We start from the raw sequence: 22,801 nt of genomic DNA on the forward strand, positions 1-22,801 counted from the left end.
CTCTTCTGAAGAAAGGTCTCTGTGTAAGAACTGCTTGAAAGAAGCCAACTCCTTGAAAATAGGAACGACTCAGCCATTTATTAATGTCAAATATGCTGCCTGCATGAATTAGTCAGCTTGTCTTTTGGAAGTCATATAGGAAAGTCCTCTTGCACCTGCCTTGTAGTGACATTTCTGCTTTTAATGGCAGTAGCAATTGCCACCAGAAAATAAATTTTTTACTACACAAAATGCTGAACAAACCATATTTTAACTTCTGAATAGCTAATTCATACATCTTTAAAGGCTTCTTAAAGTGCCACCAGCCAGCCCAGTATATAAAAGTCTGCCCAGATATCAAATGAAAAGCAAAACAGTCATTCTCCCAAACTGCCAGAATTTAACCAAATTGTTGCAAAACTGACCTGAGAAACAAAAAGAAGTAGAGGAGAAAGAAGGCCAAATTTATCACTGGCAATACTGCAGTGGCAAACATCCCAGGACGAAGAGAAGCTGCCAAAGAGACAAAGGCTTTTCCAAAAGCAGCCAAGTTAGTGCACACAGTCCTCCCAACAGTTGGAAGGAATTTCAGAAGCAATAGACAGGTAAAGGGTGCAGTGTTTAGAAAGGACTGGTAAGGTACAAAGTTTTGAATTTACTTCTAAATTTATTTATAAAGTTTGACAAGACCTCCACCCAAGAATATTCTATCAATCAGCTTTGAACGGGTGATGTAGAACCTTTTAGATAGACAACAGCTACAGGAGTTCACTGCCACTCACACATGTACTAAACAGGCAAGAGAACAAGCAAAGGCAAATAAAATTCTCTCACACATGTACTAAACAGGCAAGAGAACAAGCAAAGGCAAATAAAGATAAGCCTTTGGACTCCAACTGCAAAACTGAGGTTGTCAAGGGGGATTTGGAAGAGTGGATTACAAGGGTAGAAGGGGGTTCAACAGACTTTTGTGAAGGGATATTAGTGCTTTGGTGGTGGGCAAAGTATGATAACACATTTTAGAGATGTGTGAAACTGTACTCCTAAGATATTTATAGTCTTGTAAACCAAGGTTACTTCAAAAACAAGCAAAATTTAAAAATACAAAAAAAAAAAAAAAAAAAAAAGCCGAGCTTTATTCTTTATTTGCAGCACAGTTGAGAGTCATTCAATCAAGTACAAAAGCAATGGTTCCCATTTCCTGGATTGGCATCAACATGCTTCCTACCAGCTGCGATTACATCATTTTTTTTTTTTTTGGTCTATAGTCGTTCTGCTTTTCCTTTGGGGGAGGGCAGAGGCAGAGAATAACAAATAGGTCACAGACTTTAACCTCAAAACCGCAAAAAGTCCTTGCTTGCAGAGAAACAAAGAGGAGTGGCTCTCCCTCTTGTGAAGGCAGACAGGCAATGCTGTTCCAGTTATGAGGAAACCTGAAACTGCAGCAAAGCAGTCTCAGAAAGATTCTTCAGGAAGAGGGGATCGAGATGGTGAGGAGTGAGGTGGCCATTGCTGCCTCCATCACCCTCTCTTCCATCCTAAGCTTCACCCCACCAAATCTAAAAGCCAACAATGAGAAGGGAATAAAAACAAACTGAATGGGAATGTGGTGGAGTGGATATAAAGGAGGAAATCGAAAGTGATCAAAAGTTGCTCAGTCCTGTTTTGCCAGGCTATTGTAGAAATCTGTGATCCACTGCTGCATATATTTAACTTCCAAGGAGCGGGCTAAGAGCACAGTCAGGGGGTCAAAGGCATTGTTGGATCGGAGATCTAGATGATGGGCTCCCTCTGGGATGACTATCGCAACCAGGGTATCTGAGATGTCCTTGGTTACTCCTCCTCCTGACCAGGGGTCTAGGTCACCATTGCTGTGAGGGAAAGCAGAAAAAGTAAGGTGGCTGATTTTTCATATCTACAAGCAGCTGAGAGAAGGCTATTATATGCACAACACTTGAAACTCATAGCTTACATGGGGATTTGAGCTGAAAAATCTAGCCTGTCATACAGAAAGGTACTTCACACTGGAGGTTTTTTTTTTTTTAATGATTTCCACAACCAGGCCTGTACAAGCAGCTGAACAGATAAGAGAAGGTGGTGCCTCATGAAATGACCCAGATTGTAGTGGACCTTGGAATTTAAGAAACTGAAATCAAATCTCAGCTTTATCAATCTACAAAGCTAACTGGTCTTCCTTTATCAAAGCTGCCTTTATCAAAGCTACGTGGTCTTCCTTAAGCTACAATTTCCTCACTGTGAAACACACATAGCAAGGCCTACTTTCTAAGGTAGCAGAAAGGGTTAAACCAGGTGGACACATGGAAGAAGTCTTTAGTGAGGACAACTTGTCAGGTACACAGATGTCCCCCAATGAATACTGTCTTTTTTTCTCTAGGACTCTTTATTACTCAAAATGATAAAGACTATGTATTTAAAAGTGCTAATTATCAAATAGTTCATTTTAAAATTGTACTTTTTTTTAATCAATAATTTCCTCTTAATACAATACTTTGGGGTAAAAGATGGTAGAACTAAAAAATTACACAGGATCTTGAATGAGAAACTTTGAACATTACTCAAAGGTCCTCATTTTTCATTAAATTTAAATTAAGGAAACACTGAGGCTGGGGAAACAGCACAATGGTTATGCAAAAAGCATTCATGGCTGAGGCTGTGAGAGGCCAAGTTCAGCCTCTAGTACCATCAGCCAGAGATGAGAGGTGTTCTGGCACATCTCTCTCTCCATCTCTCTTTCATTAAAAAAAAAATAAACAAATAAAATATAGGGGAAAACTATTCCAGCCCTTAGGTCCATGATCAGTCAACAATTTGTTTGACTTTTATGTTAACTCTCTTTTCAACCACCAGGTTCCAGATGCCACCAGGTTCCATGATGCCGACCAGCCTTCTCTGGACAGACAACTCTACCAATGTATCCTGGAGCTCTGTAGATAACATCAGTCATTAAAATAGTTAAACTGAGTATTAAAAAAAAAGTGGTACAAAGACAGTATCCTCAGTAATGTCTGTTACCTTAGACTTAATCTGCTTACCTAAACTTTGCCCACTTAAAAAGTACAACTCAGGGGAGCTAAGAAACTGTACCCATGTGTCAACAACTGTCATATAAACCATTATTTCTCCAGTGACTTTTTAAAAATAATTTTTTTAATGATAAAAAAAGAGAGAGAAGTGTGATTCCATGGTTTGTAGTAAGTTCAGCATTGTACAACCATCACCACAGTTTTAGGATATTTACATCATTCCAAAAAGAAACCATGCTCATTAGCGGTCAGTCTCCATTCCCATCCCCCATACCCCTCACTCCCAGCTGTAGGCAACAACTAGTCTTCTTCCTGTCTCTATACATTTGTCTCCTATCGATCTTTCACAGATGGAATAAGGAGTCTTTAGTGATTGGCTTCATTCAGGTCACACTGTCTGGACAGGCTACATTTGACACACCCATCAGATGCGTACTGGTGTCATTTCCACTTTGCAGTGATTATGAATATTTTGCCTTTCAACACCCAGGTACAGGCTTTTGTAGGGCTTCACGTTTCCATTCCTTCTGGCCTATACCTAGGAATGGAATTTCTGGGGTAGGCAGTGACTTAAACTATTGATAAACTGCCACTATTCTCTAAGCTGGCTGCACCATTTTATATTTCCTCTAGGAACAGAGGAGAGTTCCAGTATTTCTGTATCCTCACCAACACTTATCTGTTCTTTTGACAACAGCCATCCTGGTGGGTGTGAAATGGAGTTTCACTATAGTTATTGTTTGTCTTTCAGCTAAAGACAAAGACAGAGAGAAGGAGAGAGCAAAAGAGACCATGGCACCAAAATTTCACTGCAGTGGATAGTGGGCTCGAACTTAGCCAGTGCCCCTGGCAGAACAGCACACTGTTCAAGTGAGCTATTCTCACCACCCCTCGCTATGGTTTTGACTTATATTTCCAAACAAACAAAAACAAAACTGATGGTACTGAGCATTTTTTCACATGCTAATAGCAACTTGTATAAACTGGGGGGGGGAGGGGGGTGGTGTTTGTCTGTTGAGATCCTTGTCCATTTTTTAAGATGGGAGTGATTAGATCAAATTCCCCGTGTATGTCACCATTTATTAAATCTTCATCTGCATATCACTGGAAACCACAGAACTTTCTAAATGTCTTCTGACATTTGTCTATAGAACATTTTGTTTTCATATTGTTTCACAGCTTGAAGTAACAAACATTCAAGGTCACATTATGAGACATATAAAATTATTCATGTAATTTGACTATTCATAAAATCTCATCTGTAAGTAAAAAAAATAATGGGAGGGAATTCACATGCAAAATAAAATCTTTAGTTTTCAGTTAACAGAATTTTAAAGTAAACTATACAAGGGATAGAGTTCTCCTAAGTAAATAGCTTTTATCATTATTCCAATTTGACAGGCCCAAACCAGATAGGAAATCCCCCCATTATTTGCAAAACAAAAAAGCCATCCTAACAGCCACATAATAAGCAAACTGCATTTGATTTAAAAGGTCATTTGAATCAGCCCAGTGGCTTAGCAACGGTGTTTGGAGTTGCTGAGAAACCCAGGATGCACATGGGCTTGAATTTCTCGGTCCTGGACATGTGAAAGCTAAACTAGTCACTAAGAAATACACACACACACACACACACACACACGATAGATAAATTTTACATCCATACTCCTGAGAGTATGGATGTCTGGATAAAATTCCCAACAGCAAATCTCACTTAATCACTGGCAACAACTAATTTGCCTGAGAAATGATGTTGTACCAACTTGCTCCTTAGGGTCTCCCTTTTGAATATTTGAATAATAGCACCACCATCAGTGGGATAATTTCTTGCTGACTAGGGCTGGAAGAAAATAAATCTTTTCAACAAAACTACTGTGGAATTAAGAAAGGAAGAAAGAAAGAAAGAAAGAAAGAAAGAGAGAAAGAAAGAGAAAGAAAGAGGTCAAAATAGGAGCATTAACAGCTACTACTTGTTAAGTCCTTGTTCATTCAGCAAATGTTCACTGAGTGCCTATATATGACAGACTCTGATTAGCAGTAAATGGACACAATCTTATAAACTTGCTATGATGAGAATCGATGCTCTGCCTGAGCAAACCCTGTCACAGTCATAATTTCTAACATATAAAGGCAGTTTACTCAAGGTCTTGCTGCTCACTTGGTGAGGAAATAGGAGGACAAGCCAGGTCTTCCTGACTTCAAAGTCATATTCTTAAGTGGTCGATGTCCAGCTGAACAAATACAGAACAAGTTTCCCCTTCAATAAGCAGTTACATTTGGAGCTGCGTGAGGAGAGGAGTAAGGACATAAAAGATTGTGCCCTGGGCCAGGTGGCAGCACACAGAGTTAAGCGCACATAGTATGAAGTGCAATGACTCACACAAGAATCCCAGTTTCAAGCCCCCGTTTTCCCACCTGCAGAGGGGGTCGCTTCACAAGTGGTGAAGCAGGTCTACAGATATCTATCTTTCTCTCCCTATCTTCCCCTCTCCTCTCAATTTCTATCCTATCCTATTTAAAAAAAAAAAAAAAAAGGTAAAAATGGCCTCCAGAGCAGTGGATTCGTAGTGCCAGCACTGAGCTCCAGCAATAACCTTGGAGGCAAAAAAAAAAAAAAAAAAAAAAAGATTGTGTCCTTATATACTTGTCCAAAGGTTCTTTGAATATCTTTTTAATTTTTAATTATGATAGAGACAGAGAGAAGGAGAGAGATGAAGAGAGGGAGAGAAAGAAAGACACCGGAAGTCTTTTCCACAGCTTGTGAAGCTTCCCCCCTGCAGGTGGGGACTGGGGGGGGGGTTGAACTGGGGTCCTTTTTCAGCTGCACCACTGCCCAGCCCCTCTTGAACATTTCCTTACTCATCAACCTAAATTTTTGTTGTTTTTTTTTAAAATACTTCTTAGTTATCTATTCCCTTTTGTTGCCCCTGTTTTATTGTTGTAGTTATAATTGTTGTTATTGATGTCGTAGTTGTTGGATAGGACAGAGAGAAATGGAGAGAGGAGGGGAAGACAGGGGGAGAGAAAGATAGACACCCGCAGACCTGCTTCACCACCTGTGAAGCAACGCTCCTGCAGGGGGGGAGCTGGGGCTCGAACCAGGACCCTTACTCCTGTCCTTGCGGTTTGCATCACGTGCCCTTAACCCGCTGCGCTGCCACCCGACTCCCAACCAGAAGTTTTTTTGTTTTTTTTCCCTTTTGTTGCCCTTGTTGTTGTAGCCTCGTTGTGGTTATTATTATTGCCATTGTTGATGTTGTTCGTTGTTGGATAGGACAGAGAGAAATGGAGAGAGGAGGGGAAGACAGAGAGGGGGAGAGAAAGACAGACACCTGCAGACCTGCTTCACCGCCTGTGAAGCGACTCCCCTGCAGGTGGGGGAGCCCGGGGCTTGAACCGGGATCCATATGCCGGTCCCTGAGCTTTGCGCCACATGCGCCACCGCCTGACCCCCCCAACCAGAAGTTTTTTGTTGTTTTTTTTTAAGCTGGTGCCACTGAGTGGAACAGACCTAAAGATGCGCCTTTCTTCAGAAAAAGAGACTTTTGAATTTCTCAGTAACTTTAACATTTTTGTGGCTGATTTTTTCCACACCTAACTGCAGATGTTTAAAAAAATCTTTTTAAAAATAGACTTATGGATTTTTGGTCCATACACCCAGAAGAGAAATGTTAGGGAAAGATGACTAGAGGCTCTGAACCCTAAATACACTAGGACCCTGAGAGGAGAGGAAAAAAAGGAAGGGCATTTGGAAGTAGTACTAGGTATAGGTGTGACTTAGAAAGGAAGAGAAGACAGGACCATAGGAAAAAATGGACAAAAAAAAAATAGTTATATAAATAATAGTCAACTCATATCTGTGACCTGGGGAGAACCACTATAGTTTACAATGGAGGGAATGGGGGTCACAGAACTCTGGTAGTGGGAACAGTGTGAATTATACCCTTATTATCTGATAGTTTTATAAATCAATATTAATATTAATATAGTCACTAATTAAAATAAATAAAAGAAAAAGAAAAAAAGTAGACTTATGGGCTGGCAAAGCAGCTCACTTGGATAGTGTGTTGCTTTGCCATGTACAAAATGCAGACTCAAACCCAACTCCCACTGTATTGAAGGAAGCTTTGGTATTCTGGTCAGTCAGTCTCCCTCTCTCTCTCCTTCTTTGCCCCTCTGTCTCTATCTAAAGAGCAGGAGAGAGAGAGAGACAGGCTTGTGTAGTCTGGGAGTGGCACTGAGGATAAAGTGTTGGACTCTCAACTATGAGGTCCTAAGTTTAATCCCCAGCAGCACATGTACCAGAGTGATATCTGGTTCATTCTCTCTCCTCCTATCCCTGTCATTAATTAATAAATAAAATATTAAAAGAGAGAGAGAGGTGTCACTGAAGAAAGATAATGAGCACTTTCACATACTCCTCTTTAAATTTTCATGTGCCTCTGAAGTCACCCCTGAATTTTGTATTTCATGCCTCCTCCTTATCAGCACACACATTTATTGGCTATCCATCATGCACCGGTCACTGGAACAGGTTCTAAAGCCACAGAAATGGTTGAGACAAACCTGACACCTTATACTGTTACATTTTTATGTGTATAACCTTGTAACAACTAGAAATGGAATATAAAAGCTATAAGTAATATAGGAATTGCAGGGACTGTCGTCCCAAGGATTGAGAGTAGCCCTGGTTGACAATCATATTGAAAGTCAGGACATATTCCAAGTTTCAAATGGAAGAGATACTCACTCAAAAATACTCTCTAGCAAGGTTATCAGTCAGGCTTGAAGGGGTAATGAGGGGGCCAGGTGGTAGTGCACCTGGTTAGTGCACACATTATAATGCACAAGGACCGAGGATCAAGCCCCTGGTCCCCACCAATAGGGGGAAGGCTTCACAAGTGGAGAATCAGGGCTGCAGATGTCTCTCTGTACCTCTTCCCTCTCGACTTCTCTTTGTCTCTATCCTATAATAAATAAATATTTTTAAAAGGGGATAATGAGGAGCTTCTCAGAAAAATAATAGCTGAAAGAATTCACTAACACTAAACCAGACCTAAAAGAAATACTAGAGCAGGAATCGGGCGGTAGCGCAGCAGGTGGCACATGGCACAAAGCACAAGGACCAACGTAAGGATTCCAGTTCGAGCCCCAGCTCCCCACATGCAGGGGAGTAGTTTCACAAGCAGTGAAGCAGGTCTGCAGGTCTCTATCTTTCTCTCCCCTTCTTCTGTCTTCCCCTCCTCTCTCCATTTCTCTCTGTCCTATCCAACAACAATGACATCAATAACAACAATAAAACAATAAGGGAAACAAAAGGGAACAAATACATAAAAATATATTTGAAAAAAAAGAAATACTAGAGGGATTTATATGTAAGGAAAATACTAAATGTTTTTTTGCTCATACGGGATGAAGAACAAAGCATGGGAACAAGTAAAGTCAGATGAAGACAAGCCTTTGGACTCAGACTGAAGAGATGAAGTTACCAAGTGGGTTGGGGGGTATGGGGAGTAAATTACATGGGTGGAAGGTAACCAGTAAACATAGTGAGGGATGTTGGTGCTTTGGTGGTGGATAAAGTGTGGTAACACATTTTGAAGAGCTGAGAAGTGTATTTCCAAGACATTTACAGTCTTGTAAACAAAGGTTCACTCAAAAACTGAAAAAATGGGCAAGGGGGGCAACTGGTGGCATCACCCACATGTGAGGTTCAGGGCCTTGGTTCATTCTTTAGTGCCATATACAAATAAATAAATAATACAGGAGCTTGTAAAAGAATGACATTTATAATTTAAGCGATAGCTTCAAGTCAAGAAGTATGTGTATGTATGTGTCTTCCTACTATTTCTGTACATAATTGTATTTAAAAAAAATTGTGGTTAGTTTCCTTAAATTACCAATAACATAATGTTCAAATTGTAACATAAACTTTTTGAAATCACAAGGAGATACACAGAATTGTGTAAATTAACTCTGATCTGAACCAGTACCAAATATGTCACTACTTAAGGAGTTATATAATATGGAAAAACAAAACCGGAGGACTGAGAGGTGGCACATCCAGTTTAGCATACACACTGTAGGGTGGTAAGGGATTCAAGCCCCCAGGCCCCACCTGGAAGGGGAAAGCTACAGAATTGGTGAAGCAGTGTTAACAAGTGTCCAAGTGTCCCTCTCTGTCTGTCTCCCTCTTCCCTTCTCTCCCCTGCCCCTCTAGATTTTTCTGTCTCTATTAAAAAAGAGAGAGAGAGAGAGAAGAAAGGAGAAGAAAAAAATAAAAATGGGTTTTACTTTCTCCTCAGTGTGAAAAAAAAAGACAATTAGTTCACAAGGTTGTGAGGATTCAAATATGACTTAATGTGCTTCATATAGTGCCTAGGACAGAACAGAGTGGGCATTTAAAAAATGTTTGCTGGGGGTCAAGTGGTAGCACAGCAGTTACTTAACTGGTGAGAAGCACAAAACTGGCATAAGGATCCTGGTTTGAGCCCCCAGCTCCCTATCTGCAGGGGGTCGCTTCACTGGTAGTGAAGCAGGTCTGCAGGTGTCTATCTTTCTCTTCCCCTCTCTGTTTTCCCCTCCTCTCTCCATTTCTCTTTCTCCTATCGAACAAAAATGACATCAATGAAAAAAAAAAAAGGCAACAAGGAGGGGTAGAAATAGCCTCCAGGAGCAGTGGATTCATGGTACAGGCACCAGTCACTAGCAATAACCCTGGAGGGAAAGAAAGAAAGAAAGAAAGAAAGAAAGAAAGAAAGAAAGAAAGAAAGAAAGAAAGAAAGAAAGAGAGAGAAGGAGGGAGAAAGGAAGGAAGGAAGGAAGGAAGGAAGGAAGGAAGGAAGGAAGGAAGGAAGGAAGGGAATCTAGGAAAACTAACTTAAAAAAAAAATGTGGCCGGCAAGATAGTTCAAGTTCAACTGGTAGAGCATAGGACTTGCATGCCTGAGGTCACCAGTTTCATCCTCAGTGTTGCGTATTCTAGAATGGTACCCTGGAATTCTTCCTAGAGAGAAATGTAAGACTCACTTACCTGTGAGACTCTCTCATATCTAATAAATAAAACGGATCTATAAAGATTTTTTTAAAAAGTGTTTGCTGAATAAATTCCAAAAAGAAAACTGACAGTAGTAACAAAACAAGTTAAGAACACAAGATGATGTTTCATTTTGTAGAGAGGTCATTGGGTTTTGTTTGTTTGTTTGTTTTGTTTTTCAACAGGGGCTTCACACATGCAAAATTTCATTAGGGTTTTTTCATTCAGACTGAGAGACATGAACAGAGGGAAAGAATAAAAGAGAGGGAGAGATGTCACAGAACCAGAGCTCCAACAAGTGCCATTGCACCTCCCTTGTGTCTCAAACCTGAGCTGAGCTCACGGCAAAGTAGGTACCCTACCTGATGAGCTATTTCTTTTCTTTTCTTTTTTAAATATTTTTTGATATTTATTTATTTATTCCCTTTTTTTGCCCTTGTTGTTTTCTTATTGTTGTTATAGTTATTGATGTCGTTACTGTTGGATAGGACAGAGAGAAATGGAGAGAGAAGGGGAAGACAGAGAGAGGGAGAGAAAGACACGTGAAGACCTGCTTTACCACCTGTGAAGCAAATCCCCTGCAGGTGGGGAGCTGGGGGCTCGAACTGGGATCCTTACACCGGTCCTTGTGCTTGGCACCACCTGTGCTCAACCGCTGTGCTACCGCCTGACTCCCTTGATGAGCTATTTCTTTGAGCCCATAAGGTTGTGTTTTTTTTTTTAACATTTTAATGTTATTATTTTAATGTTATTGTCCTTATGCTTTTAAAATACTTTTTATTAATTTCTTATTGGATAGAGACAGACAGAAATTGAGAGGGGAGAGGGAGATAGAGAGGGAGACAGGGAGATACCTGCAGTCCTGCCTCACTGTCCTTATGCTTTTAAGCATATTGTAAAATCCTACCTCTTCTCAGTATCTTCCGTCTTTCAAAGAATAGGGAAACGTGCTGTTTTATTTCATACTATTTTATTGTTCACCATTTTCCCAGTTCTACTCTCATTAATTGCTCTCAAGTGCCTCAGCCAATCAGTTTTTCTTTGGGCCACGAAAACTCACCTGAAAATTATGTTGGTGTGTGAACTGATATTTTTGCCTCCATACAAAGTACGGATCCAGTGAGGTCTCGGTCTCACGTGCCATTGCTTAAAACACTCATCAGAATATGACTTCAAGTCCCAAGTATGAGGTTCAAACATGTCGTGGACACCATTAGAACAAAAGGGCATGACCATTTCTGTGCAGGCCTGAAAAAACAAGTGAGGAGAGAACTCAATGAGAAAGTGAGGCATGGGGCCCGAGTGGTGGCGCACCCGGTTGAGTGCTCACATTACAGTGTGTAAGGACCTAGGTTCAAGCCCCCAGTCCCCACCTGCAGGGGGAAAGCTTCACGAGTGGTGAAGCAGGGCTGCAGGTGTCTCTCTGTCTCTCTCCCTCTTTATCTTTCCCTTCCCTTTCAATCTCTGTCTCTATCCAAGAAATAAAGATGATCAAAAATGAAATGGAAGGAAGGAAGGAAGGGAGGGAGGGAGGGAGGGAGGGAGGGAGGTGTGGAACTCTACTCTGTATCTTACAATTTGATAACCTACAATTAATCACAAATAATAAAATAAAATGTGTGTGAGGAGAGATTAAATAATAATAATAAAAAAACTGTTGATCTATTTCCCTGGCCCTGAGTCCCAACTCTATCACATTGTGGGCCACACAACTTCTCAAATCTGGAGGGACATGGCTAAGAAGTCACAGAAGTTAGGGCCATATATTCACTCCTTGTAAACTGCTTTCTTTCATATCAGTTATTATATTTAGCCTTCAAAACAATTCTGGGGGCCAGGTGGTGGCACACTTGATTAAGCCCATACATTATAGTGCACAAGAACCCAGGTTCAAGCCCCTGGCCTCCACCTGCAGGGGGGAAGCTTCAAGAGTGGTGAAGCAGGGCTGCAGGTATCTCTCTGTCTCTTTCCCTCTCTCTATCTCCCCCTCCCCTCTGAATTTCTCTGTCTCTACGCAATAATAAAAATAAATTAAAGATTAATTTTAAAAAAAACAATTCTGGGGGCCAGGTGGTGCTGCACCTGGTTGAGTGTACATGTTACAGTGCACAAAGACCTGGGTTCAAGACCCTGGCCCCCACCTGCAGGGGGAAAGCTTCACAAGTGGTGAAGCAGGGCTGCAGGTGTCTGTCTCTCTCCCTCTCTATCACCCCTTTCCCTCTCGATTTCTAGCTGCCTCTATCCAAGTAAATAAAGATAATTTTAAAATAATAATAAAAAACAATTCTGGAGGTAAAATATTAGCTATATTAGGTGTTTTTTTTTTGTACATAGCTAAAGGAACAAAAGTTCATGGACAATCAGACTAAACTCTCCTTTTCTGTTCCCATGAAAGGCTTCCTTTATATGACTTCCTTTATATGACTTTATATGACTTACCAAGATCTTCTGTAATATTCGTTCAGTTGTCTCCCTTTTTCACCACCTTTACTTGATGATGACATTATATTGGGTTTTTTTTCCTTTAATTTCTTTTAGATATAAAGAGTGAGACAGAGAGGCAGAAGGTGGGGTAGTGGGGACATAATGCAGAGCCTTCCCTCTGTGGAGGAGGGTGGACTCAATGACTGGGTTGAATACAAGGCAAAGCAGCTTACTCTCCATGTGAGTTATTTGGCAAGACCCATAATGTTTTATTTATCTTTGTAGCCTAGAGGGTGCTTGACACATGATAAGTAATCAAAAAATATTGACAATGATGAAACGAATGAATGAATGAGTGAATGTATCCACCATCTCACAGTGTAAGGTAACAAAGCCCAGATAGGAATCCAGGTTAGGTGACAAAACCTTATGAACTCTCTGTCACAGCACAACTATATCCAGGAAAAGAAGTTCCAGTTGAGAACATGATACACACTTACCTGATAGCCCCAGCCCTGGGAACCCAGATTGCCAGTTGCTGTCTCTGATGTATTCAGGCATTTCGCCTGGCCTGTGTAATTGTAATATACATTCAAGGCTTGGAAAACACCATGGATCAACTGTGAATCAGACACATTGGGATTTTTCAGATGTTGGCACACTTCCTGTCATTTCAGAGAAATAGAAGGGAAAAAATACAAAATTACAGTTCACTGAAACGAAGTGATATGATTGGTTGTATCAAAATCAAAGCAAAAAGAAGTAACTGACAGTTTCTGTCATTTGAGTATAATCCCCTGCGTCAGTGAATAAAACTTTAAAACTACTCCCGAAGATAAATGATTCGCAAAAAAGGGAAGCCTACTTTGCACTCTAGCTTCTTCTGAACTTTGCGTTCTAGCCTAGCAAAACTGCTACACCAAGTTCTGCCTTTCCTCTGGGTCTTTGCTCTCCTTGATATGTCCTTTTCCCATTCTTGTACTCAACTATTGCCTAGAAAAAAAACCCACCTTATCTTCTATACTAGGCTGAAGTATCATCTCCTCTAAGAAACTATCCTTATATATATCCTTATCTCAAGTCAGTGAGAATTAGATCACAACTCCTCAACTTCCAAATATTTTTATCAATAAGCTATAACCTATAAAAATGAGTATTTAATACTAAATGCCTAAAATTCAATACTAAAAAAATTAAAGATAATATTTGAGTACAGAAATTGAGAGTGAAGGGGGATCATATGGATGGAGGCACATGAAATTCTCAGGGGTAAATAGTCTATATCTTAAGTGTTTGAATTACACACACACACACACACACACACACACACACACAACACAATTTCTGGATTTAACTACATGTATATGACATCTCAAAAAAAGAATCATAAACAAATACTGGACTCTAGCTAATAATATTAAAGTACTTAGGAACAAGTATATTGATGCCTTCAACTTATTGTGAAATACATTTAAAAACAAGATGAGCAGGTTTCATCCCCAGCAATACCACCCATATCCAGAGCTAAGCAGTATTCTGAGCAAAAAGAAACCCAAGATAGAATGAGAAGTAGAGGGATACACTCAGAGACAGAAGTTGAAATTTAAGAACAGAAGGGAAAACAAAAGGCAGAACTTGGACTGGGTTTGGTTTATTGCGCCGAAGTAAAGGACTCTGGGGTGGGGGGTGGGGTATTCAGATCCAGGAACATGATAGGGAGAAGCACCTAGGTAGGAGGTTAGTGTGTTATGCAGAAAACTGAGAAATGTTACACATGTGCCAACTACTGTATTTTTTTTCCAACTACTGTATTTTACTGTAGACTATAAATCATTAATTCCCCCCAATAAGGAAAAGAAAAAAAAAAAGTAGAGGGATAGGCAGGTGACTGTATATGTCATAAATCAGAAAGAGCAAATGACTTATAAAATGTAAGTAGCTGGTTTATGAATACTTAACTATTCAATTATTTCAACTTTTGTGTCTAAAAGTACCACAATAGAAGGCCAGGTGGAAAACCCAGTAGAGCACATAGGTTACAGTGTGCAGGACCCAGGATAAAGCCCCTGGTCCTGGGGGTTGGGCGATAGTGCAGCGGATTAAGTGCACATGGCTTAAAGCACAAGGACCGGCATAAGGATCAGGGTTGGAGTCCCCGGCTCCCCACCTGCAGGGGAGTCGCTTCACAAGTGGTGAAGCAGGTCTGCAGGTGTCCTATCTTTCTCTCCCCCTCTCTGTTTTCCCCCCCTTCATTTCTCTGTGCCCTATCCAACAACAATGACAGCAATAATAATTATAACCACAACAATGATTAGACAACGGCAACAAAAGGGGAAAAAATAGCCTTGGGGCTGGGTGGTAGTGCACCTGGTTGAGAGCACATGTTACAATGTGCAAGGACCTAGGTTCAAGCCCCCAGTCCTCACCTGCAGGGGGAAAGCTTCACAAGTGGTGAAGCAGGGCTGCAGATGTCTCTCTGCCTCTCACCCTCTCTATCCCTCCTTCCCTCTCGATTTCTGACTGTCTCTATCCAATCAATAAATAAAGATAATAAAAAATTTAAAAAAAAATAGCCTCCAGGAGCAGTGGATTTGTGGTGCAGGCACCAATCCTCAGCAAAAAAAAAAAAAAAAAAAAAAGTCCCTGGTTCCCACTTACGGGGGGGGGGGGAGCTTCATAAGCAGTAAAACAGTACTGGAGGGGGTGTGTGCGTGTCTCCTTCCTCCCTCTCAATTTATCTGTCTCCATCTAAAATAAATAAATAAATACGATTTTTTAAAAAAAATTATTATCTTTATTTATTGATTGGATAGAGACAGTCAGAAATCGAGAGGGAAGAGAGGGTGAGAGACAGAGAGACACCTGCAGCCCTGCTTCACCACTTGAGAGGCTTTCCCCCTGCAGGCGGGGACTGGGGGCTCGAACCCAGTTCCTTGCACATTGTAAGATGTGCGCTCAACCAGATGCGCCACCACCCGGCCCCTAAATATAGAATATTTTTAAAGCTCCATAATAAAATGATGAGAAAAAGTCATAGGTGATGAAATCATAACAGAATAACAATAATAACTGTAGTAAACTAATTTAAAAATCAATAATAATTTTAAATGGTAGCTACTAAATACTGGATTTTAGATTTACAACTACTACATCATTTAATCTTCAAACAATTTTATTAAATATATCATTGTCCACCGTCTTATTTATTCTGCTATTGCTGCTATTATTTTATGCTACCAGGGTTTCACAACTCTGTGTCTACTTTTTCAGCCAGGAAGAGACAAGGACAGAAAGACAGAGGGAGAGAGGGGAAAAACACTACAGAATCAAAGCTTCCTCTGATAGGAGATGAGCTAGACTCTGAGTCAAGCCCATCACAAAGCAAGTACTGTCCCGGGTGAGCAATACCCTACTGTCCACTGTTATTTTTGTTTGTTTGTTTGTTCTTTTTACCACTGGAGTTATGGTTGGGGACTTGGTATTTGCATGACAACTCCACCACTCTTAGCAGGCACTTTTTCCTTTTTAATTTTTTTTAAATATATTTTTAAAAATTATGTCTGAAAGAAAAAAAAATAGAGAGGGTAGTAGAGAGAAAAAGAGTTACCTACAGCCTGTTCCACTGCTTGTGAAACCTCCCCACCTGCAGGTGAGAACTAGGGGTTGGAAATACCACGTCCTCAGGCATGGTAACTTGTGTGCTTTACTGGTTAAGTCACCGCACAGTCTCTTGTCCTTTGTTTTATATGAAAGAACTTATTCTTAGGTTAAATCCTTTTATTCAAGGTCATCCAGCTAGAAAATGGTATGATCTAGATTCAACTCCAGGCCTTCTAGGCCTATCTAGTTATGAAATACAGTTTTTTCTTTTTTATGATTTAGTATTACATGTGAGTAGTTTTATAAGAGACAAAGAGAAAGACAGAGATAAGCCCAAGCACTAGCAATTGAATTGGGAACCTCAAGCGAGGAAGTGCCAAACTCTCTACCAGTTGAGCTAGAAATGCAGCCACTGAAATACACTTCCTCTCCGTTATGTATGCACAGCTTAGGGTGCATTGTGTGAAATAGCTAAATGCATCTTTTTTTCTTTTTCTTTTTTGTCTCCAGGGTTATTGCTGGGGCTCGGTGCCTGCACTAAGAATCCACTGCTCCTAGAAGCTATTTTTTCCCTTTTGTTGCCCTTGTTGTTTATCTTTGTTGTTATTACTATTGTTGTTATTGGTGTCATTGTTGTTGGATAGGACAGAGAGAAACTGAGAAAGCGGGGGAAGACAGAGAGGGGAGAGAAAGATAGACACCTACAGATTTGCTTCACCACCCGTGAAGTGACCCCTCTGCCGGGGTGGGGGTGGAGGGGGTGGCAATCCTTAGGCCGGGCCCTTGCGCTTTACACCATGTGCACTTAACTTGTTGCGCTACTGCCCAGCTCCCAAAATGCATCTTTATGGCCAAGAGAACACAGTAAGCTCACACCTCTACTAAAATCTTGACATTACATACATGATCTGGTCCTTTTTCTCTTCATATGGAGAAGATAAAGAACTGGTAAGTTGTGACAAGAAAAAAAGGATTCCAAAGAAGTAGTAACAAGGAAAGAAATCCCAATCCCAGACTGAGGAAGAAGGCAGGACTGAGAAGGGAAGTGAGTGGCCACTAGCAAACTCAGCCTTTCATCAGAGTCGTGTCCAGCTATCAGCAACACCTTCCTGGAGTGTGTGTGTGTGTGTGGGGGGGTACTTGGAAAGAAATAAGTCATTGGGGGGGAATCAATGCTTCTTTCTTGAACATACTAGGCACTACAGTATTTCTACAAAATGTTTACTGGCACTTTGAGGGGAAGGGAGAAGCTTTCACAGTCAAATAATTTTAGAAAATCTTCTTTTTCTAATTTATTTTATTACCTTCATTTATTTATCGGATAGAGACAGCCAGAAATCAAGAGGGAAGGGGGAGATAGAGAGGAAGAGAAACAGAGACACCTGCAGCCCCGCTTCACCACTTGCAGAGCTGTCCCCTTGCAGGTGGGGGCTGGGGGCTCAAACTCAGGTCCTTGTGCACTGTAATATGTGCACTCAACCAGGTGTGCCACCACCTGGTCCCCTAGAATATTTTTATTAGCAAACATTAATAGTTTCCTTGATGGCAAGACTTCTCAGACCCTTTAACATACTCAAGTATGACATGACTTTCCAAAAGGCAGAGAGAGTATGCATATTCCCAATAAGTTTTGGGGAACATTGAATGTGAGAAAAATCAGAAATTACGGTATAACTAACTGTTTGGACATACCTTAAAAAAGTAACTGTAAAGTCATAGGAATAAGATATACCAGAATTTAAAAGATATGTAAGGAGACAGAATTGAATCAAAATTAGTTTTACAACATACAGAAGTTGAATAAAGAAGGCAAAAACGGATACTTTACTACTCTGACAAACTTTCAATTATTCAGAGTAAGAAAACAAAAACAAGCAAATCCTAACATCTGCCTGACATTGTTCCTGAGAAAGATGTCATTGAGAACTACTCCATAAAAGATGAAAATCAAGATGAAATTGTAAAATGCATAAAACTCCCTATCGCCAGCAGTTAATCAGCATTCTCTCCTGACTGGCAGATGCCAGCATTGGACTCAGTTCTTTCAACACACAGCACACAGCTAAGGACTGAACCCAGGGAACACCGATGACATTGTTGCCTTAGAGCGGGGCCCAGTAGATGAAGCAGGGCAACCATACAAGCTGGGCACAGGGAAAAAAAGGTGCTGACATGCAACGACAAGTCACCTCAAACTCTGGAAAAGTACACTAGCGAGTGTGACTCACATGCTGGCACCAGAGCCCCTCTCAGAGCAAGAACACTGAGCCTCTGTCAGGCGAAGAAAAGCAGTGCCCGTGAATAGGCTTCTCTGCAAACAGCAGTTACTGTCACTGCCTAAAAGACACAAGCACGCTTGGGCACTGGCATCAAGTGACACTACTTGGGTATCAGCAATCCCAACTGCACAGAGAAACATGCTCAGAGATGTGGCCTCTGCCAGAGTGGAAATCCCCTACTCGATTAAGGGAAATCTGGGGTTTCCTGCTGTCTGTGAGGTCAAAGTACCTTAAGAATATGGAGTCCAATTGCTAGCAGCACACTTCTTCTGTGAAGGACTCAAAGAAAATCCAGAAGCAAACACTCAGGACAAAGAAGTGGAGGCTAACTGAAGAAGCCCTCTAACTGGTCCTTTATTATCATTCCCAATAAAAAAAAAATATATTTTTCTCCACCAGGATTATCACTGGAATTTGGTGCCTGCATGACTCTACCATTCCCAGCAGCCATTTTTTTATAAAGGGTGAGAGAAAGAGAGAAATAGAGGAGGGGGCTAGGTGGTAGTGCACCTGGTTGAGCACATCTGTTATAATACATAAGGACCCAGGTTCAAGCCCCCAGTTCCCACCTGCAGGGGGAAAGCTTTGTGAATGGTGAAGCAGTGCTGCAAGGTGTCTGTCTCTCTCCCTATCTCCCCATTCCTCTTAATTTCTGGCTCTCTATCTAATAAATAAATAAATAAAGATAATAAAAAAATTATTGATTTAATAATGATCAACAAAACCATAGGATAAGAGGGGTACAATTCCACACAGTTCCCAACACCAGAGTATAGCTTCCCTCCTGCAAGGTGGGGGCCAGAGGCTACAACCAGGGTTTTGATGCTGTACCAGGGGAGCACCCAGTCCCTCCTTCTCAATCTTACATTTAAGGTTACAAAAGATATCCACAGGGATTGGGCAGTTAAGCACACATGGCACAAAGCACAAGGGCCGGTCTAAGAATCTGGGTTCGAGCCCCCGGCTCCCCACCTGCAGGGGGTCACTTCACAGGCAGTGAAGTAAGTCTGCAGGTATCTCTCTTTCTCTCTCTCTCTCTTCCCAGCCCCCCACCCCCCATTTCTCTCTGTTTCTATCATAACAAAATGAGGGGAAAAAATGGCTGCCTGGAAGCAGTGGATTTGTTGTGCAGGCACAGAGTCCTAGCAAAAACCCTGGTGGCAGAGAAAAAAAAAAACCTGAAGGGGGGGCAGCTTCACAAGCATGAAATCAGTGCTACAGGTGTCTCTCCTTCTCTAACTCCCCTTTCTCTCAATTTCTACCTCTAAGTCAGAGCTTGCATGGGCTGGCTCTCAGCTAGAAAGGTAAACTACCGAATTCCCATCACCAGTTCAAGAGACTGCGTGAAAAGAAAGAAACTCGGGGAGGATTCTGGTACGAAGACACTCGTTTATTGGGGGGTGGATTTGGGTTGATATAGAAGGCTAGACAAAGAACAGTTTTCACATACGTCAGAATTCACAGGTTTCTTAAAGGTCAGCATGCCTCCTATGGCAGGGGCTGGTATGACAAGAGTTGATACATAAAGATCAATACAATTAGTCTCCTGATGCAGGCATTTAATTATCCAAAGGCATTTGAGAGAAGAATAGGGGTTGAATCAGTAAGGTGAGATAGAGAAGGAAGAACAAGGCTTTAAAGACATCAAAAGGGCTCCAGGAAATAAGGTTTTGGGGGGCTTTTCACTTGTCAGGTGTTAGAAGTGTGTAACAGGATGTGCTCTTCCTTTGTGATCAAAAGGTGAAGTGGAATGTGTGAACTTTGAGTGAGTGCAACCATTTGGCTGACAGTAGGGGAGAGAGGAAATAGGCTCTTTGTGGATTTCGGGAGTCTTACAGAGGCAATCTGAGTCTGATAGACTTTTGTCTCTTGGCTCATCTCTATGGAGAGAGGCTAACAAGAGAGTTATCTTTTTAGACCTCCATCTGTGAAGATGGGGGGAGCTTCCCTAAGCTCTACCAAACTTCCACATAGTCCCACATCTCTACCCAATAAAAATTAAATGAATAAAAAAGAAAGAAATAAAGAGAATAAACAAAAAGAACGAAAGAAAGGCACTCGCTTCGGCAGCACATACACTAAAATTGGAACAACAGAGAGAAGATTAGCATGGCCCCTGCACAAGGATGACACACAAATTCGTGAAGCATTCCATATTTTTTAAAGGTCAGGCTTCATATGCATAAAAAATAAAAGAATGAAGGAAAGAAGAAATGAAGGAAGAGTGGTCCGGGAGGTGGTATAGTGGATAAAGTGTTGGACTTTCAAACATGAGGTCCCAAGTTCAGTCCCTGGCAGCACATGTACCAGAGTGATGTCTGGTTCTTTCTCTCCTCCTACCCCTCTCATTAGTGAATAAATAAAAATATTTTTAAAAAAGAAAGAAATGAAGATGGAAGGAAAGAAAAAGAAAGGAAGAGAGTGAAAGAAGTACCCATTTATAATTCTACCAGTACACTCAATATAAAGCCTGAAAAAATCATTTTAATTAGTATCTTCACTGCAAAATCCACATAACAGTACTAAGGGAGTATTGATCTATTTTAAAAAATGTTTACTAGTAGGGGGTGGAGAATCAGAGCATCACTCTGGTATATGCGGTGTTTAGGATTGAATTCCATACTTTATGTTTGAGACCTGAAAACTTTGACCTCACTCAAGTTCCTAACTGAAGGAGTCTGTGAATCCAAGCATTATTCTATTGCATAAAAACAAAATCTCTACATACTGGTTTCTATATCTGAATAAATGCAAATATACATTATTATGCACTTAAATATTTTGGCAACACATAGTTGCCAAACACAAAATTTAAAATATATAAAGTCATATTAGCACAACCTCAGCACCAGTCTAAGACTTAACTAAAAACCCACAGGAATTTGAAAGGAGATATTTGCAAACTTCTGTTAAAGAGCTGTAGAATGTAGGCCAGTAAGACAGCTCGGGTGCCTGTTTTGACCCAGATTCAACCCCAGAATTCAGAATACTTGGGGAAGTTTCAGTGCTATGGTGTCTTTCCCTCTCTCCCTTGGTCTCTTGTCTCTCTTTTTCTATCTGAGAAAGCATTGGCCCAAGTGGTGGAGTCTTGGCAACAACAACAAAAATATTTGTACAATGCACAAAACACTGAATAGTAATTAATAGTAATATTAAGCTAAACCACACTTTCAAAATGGCATTATAAAAACTGTCATGTTTATAAGTCAAGCAAGTCAGTATAGCTGGTGCGGCCTCCTATAAAACTTCAGTGTAGGGAATCAGGTGGTGCCAGGATAGCCTGAGGGTGCTTCTTCCCAAGCAAGTGCTCTCTGGGTTGGAGAGAACTCAACTGGAGCCAACATAGGCTGCTGCCTGCGAGAGGGATCAGGAACTTGTGCCAAGCTAGCACCGCAGGAGATACACCCTGGAACTCTCAGAGCCGGAAAGCAATTCCAAGTGTTTCAAAACAGAAGAGCAGCTGTTATATATACTTGCCAAGTAGGGTGGAAACAGGATGTGAGGTAGAGAGGGTGGAGCAAAAAAAGACTGGTAGAAATCAGGGTGTACTAGGAGAGGGGGCGGAGCAAAAAGACATTCTGAACCAGTGGGGATTAAACCAATGTCCTAGAGGCAGGGTGGTGCTTAGTTAACAGTGGTTTATGTAAATATACTGCAGCTTTAAGTGGGATCAAACCAATGCCCTGCAGGCATGCAGCTGCTTAGTTAAACAGGATTAGAGACAGAAGCTTTAAGCCGGGGGAGCTGGCATACTACCCAACAAGGTGGTAATGCAGCGGGTTAATCACACGTGGCACAAAGCACAAGGACTGGAGAAAAGATCCCAGTTCGAGCCCCTGGCTCCCCACCTGCAGGGGAGTCGCTTCACAGGTGGTGAAGCAGGCCTGCAGGTGTCTGTCTCTCTCCCTCTCTGTCCCCTTCTCTCTCCATTTCTCTCCATCCTATCCAACAACGACAACATCAATAACAACAACAATAATAACTACAACAATAAAACAAGGGCAACAAAGGGGAAAATAAATAAATAAATAAATAAATATTTTTAAAAAAAACACTTCGGGAGCCAGGCAGTGGCACAGCGGGTTAAGCACACATGGCGCAAAGTGCAAGGGTTGGCATAAAGATTCCGGTTCAAGCCCCGGGCTCCCCACCTGCAGGGGAGTCTCGTTTCACAGGCAGTGAAGCAGGTCTGCAGGTGTCTGTCCTTCTCTCCCCCTCTCTGTCTTCCCCTCCTCTCTCCATTTCTCTCTGTCCTATCCAACAACAACGACAGCAATAACAATAATAACTACAACAATGACGATAAACAAGGGCAACAAAAGGGAAAAAAACAAAAAAATAAAAGTAAAACTTCAGTCTAAGCTTAATAATCTGCAGGTTTTGCCCACTTGATGTGGGCAAGCACTGTGCTTACTGATTAATCCCTTAGGGTCTGTGAT

General features: G+C 41.2%; 1 protein-coding gene and 1 non-coding gene across 2 annotated transcripts in view; one reads left to right on the forward strand and one right to left on the reverse strand.

Moving 5' to 3' along the window:
• Window positions 1–1,107: 1,107 nt before the first annotated feature.
• The window catches only part of PRCP (prolylcarboxypeptidase), a 104,288-nt gene continuing 82,594 nt past the window's right edge, over window positions 1,108–22,801 (reverse strand). Inside the window, exons 7-9 of the mRNA XM_007537109.3 lie at window positions 12,984–13,148; window positions 11,120–11,307; window positions 1,108–1,850 (exon numbers count right to left, since the gene is read on the reverse strand). Of these exons, the coding sequence (XP_007537171.2) occupies window positions 1,634–1,850; window positions 11,120–11,307; window positions 12,984–13,148 (570 nt within the window). The 3' untranslated portion in view covers window positions 1,108–1,633. The remainder of the gene's footprint in view (window positions 1,851–11,119; window positions 11,308–12,983; window positions 13,149–22,801) is intronic.
• Window positions 20,417–20,523, forward strand: LOC132534119 (U6 spliceosomal RNA). The gene has a single exon (XR_009545798.1). It is a non-coding gene; the product is annotated as a U6 spliceosomal RNA (small nuclear RNA).

Source organism: Erinaceus europaeus, chromosome 17 (assembly GCF_950295315.1).
Source record: "Erinaceus europaeus chromosome 17, mEriEur2.1, whole genome shotgun sequence".
In the NCBI taxonomy this organism is placed as follows: Eukaryota; Metazoa; Chordata; class Mammalia; order Eulipotyphla; family Erinaceidae; genus Erinaceus; species Erinaceus europaeus.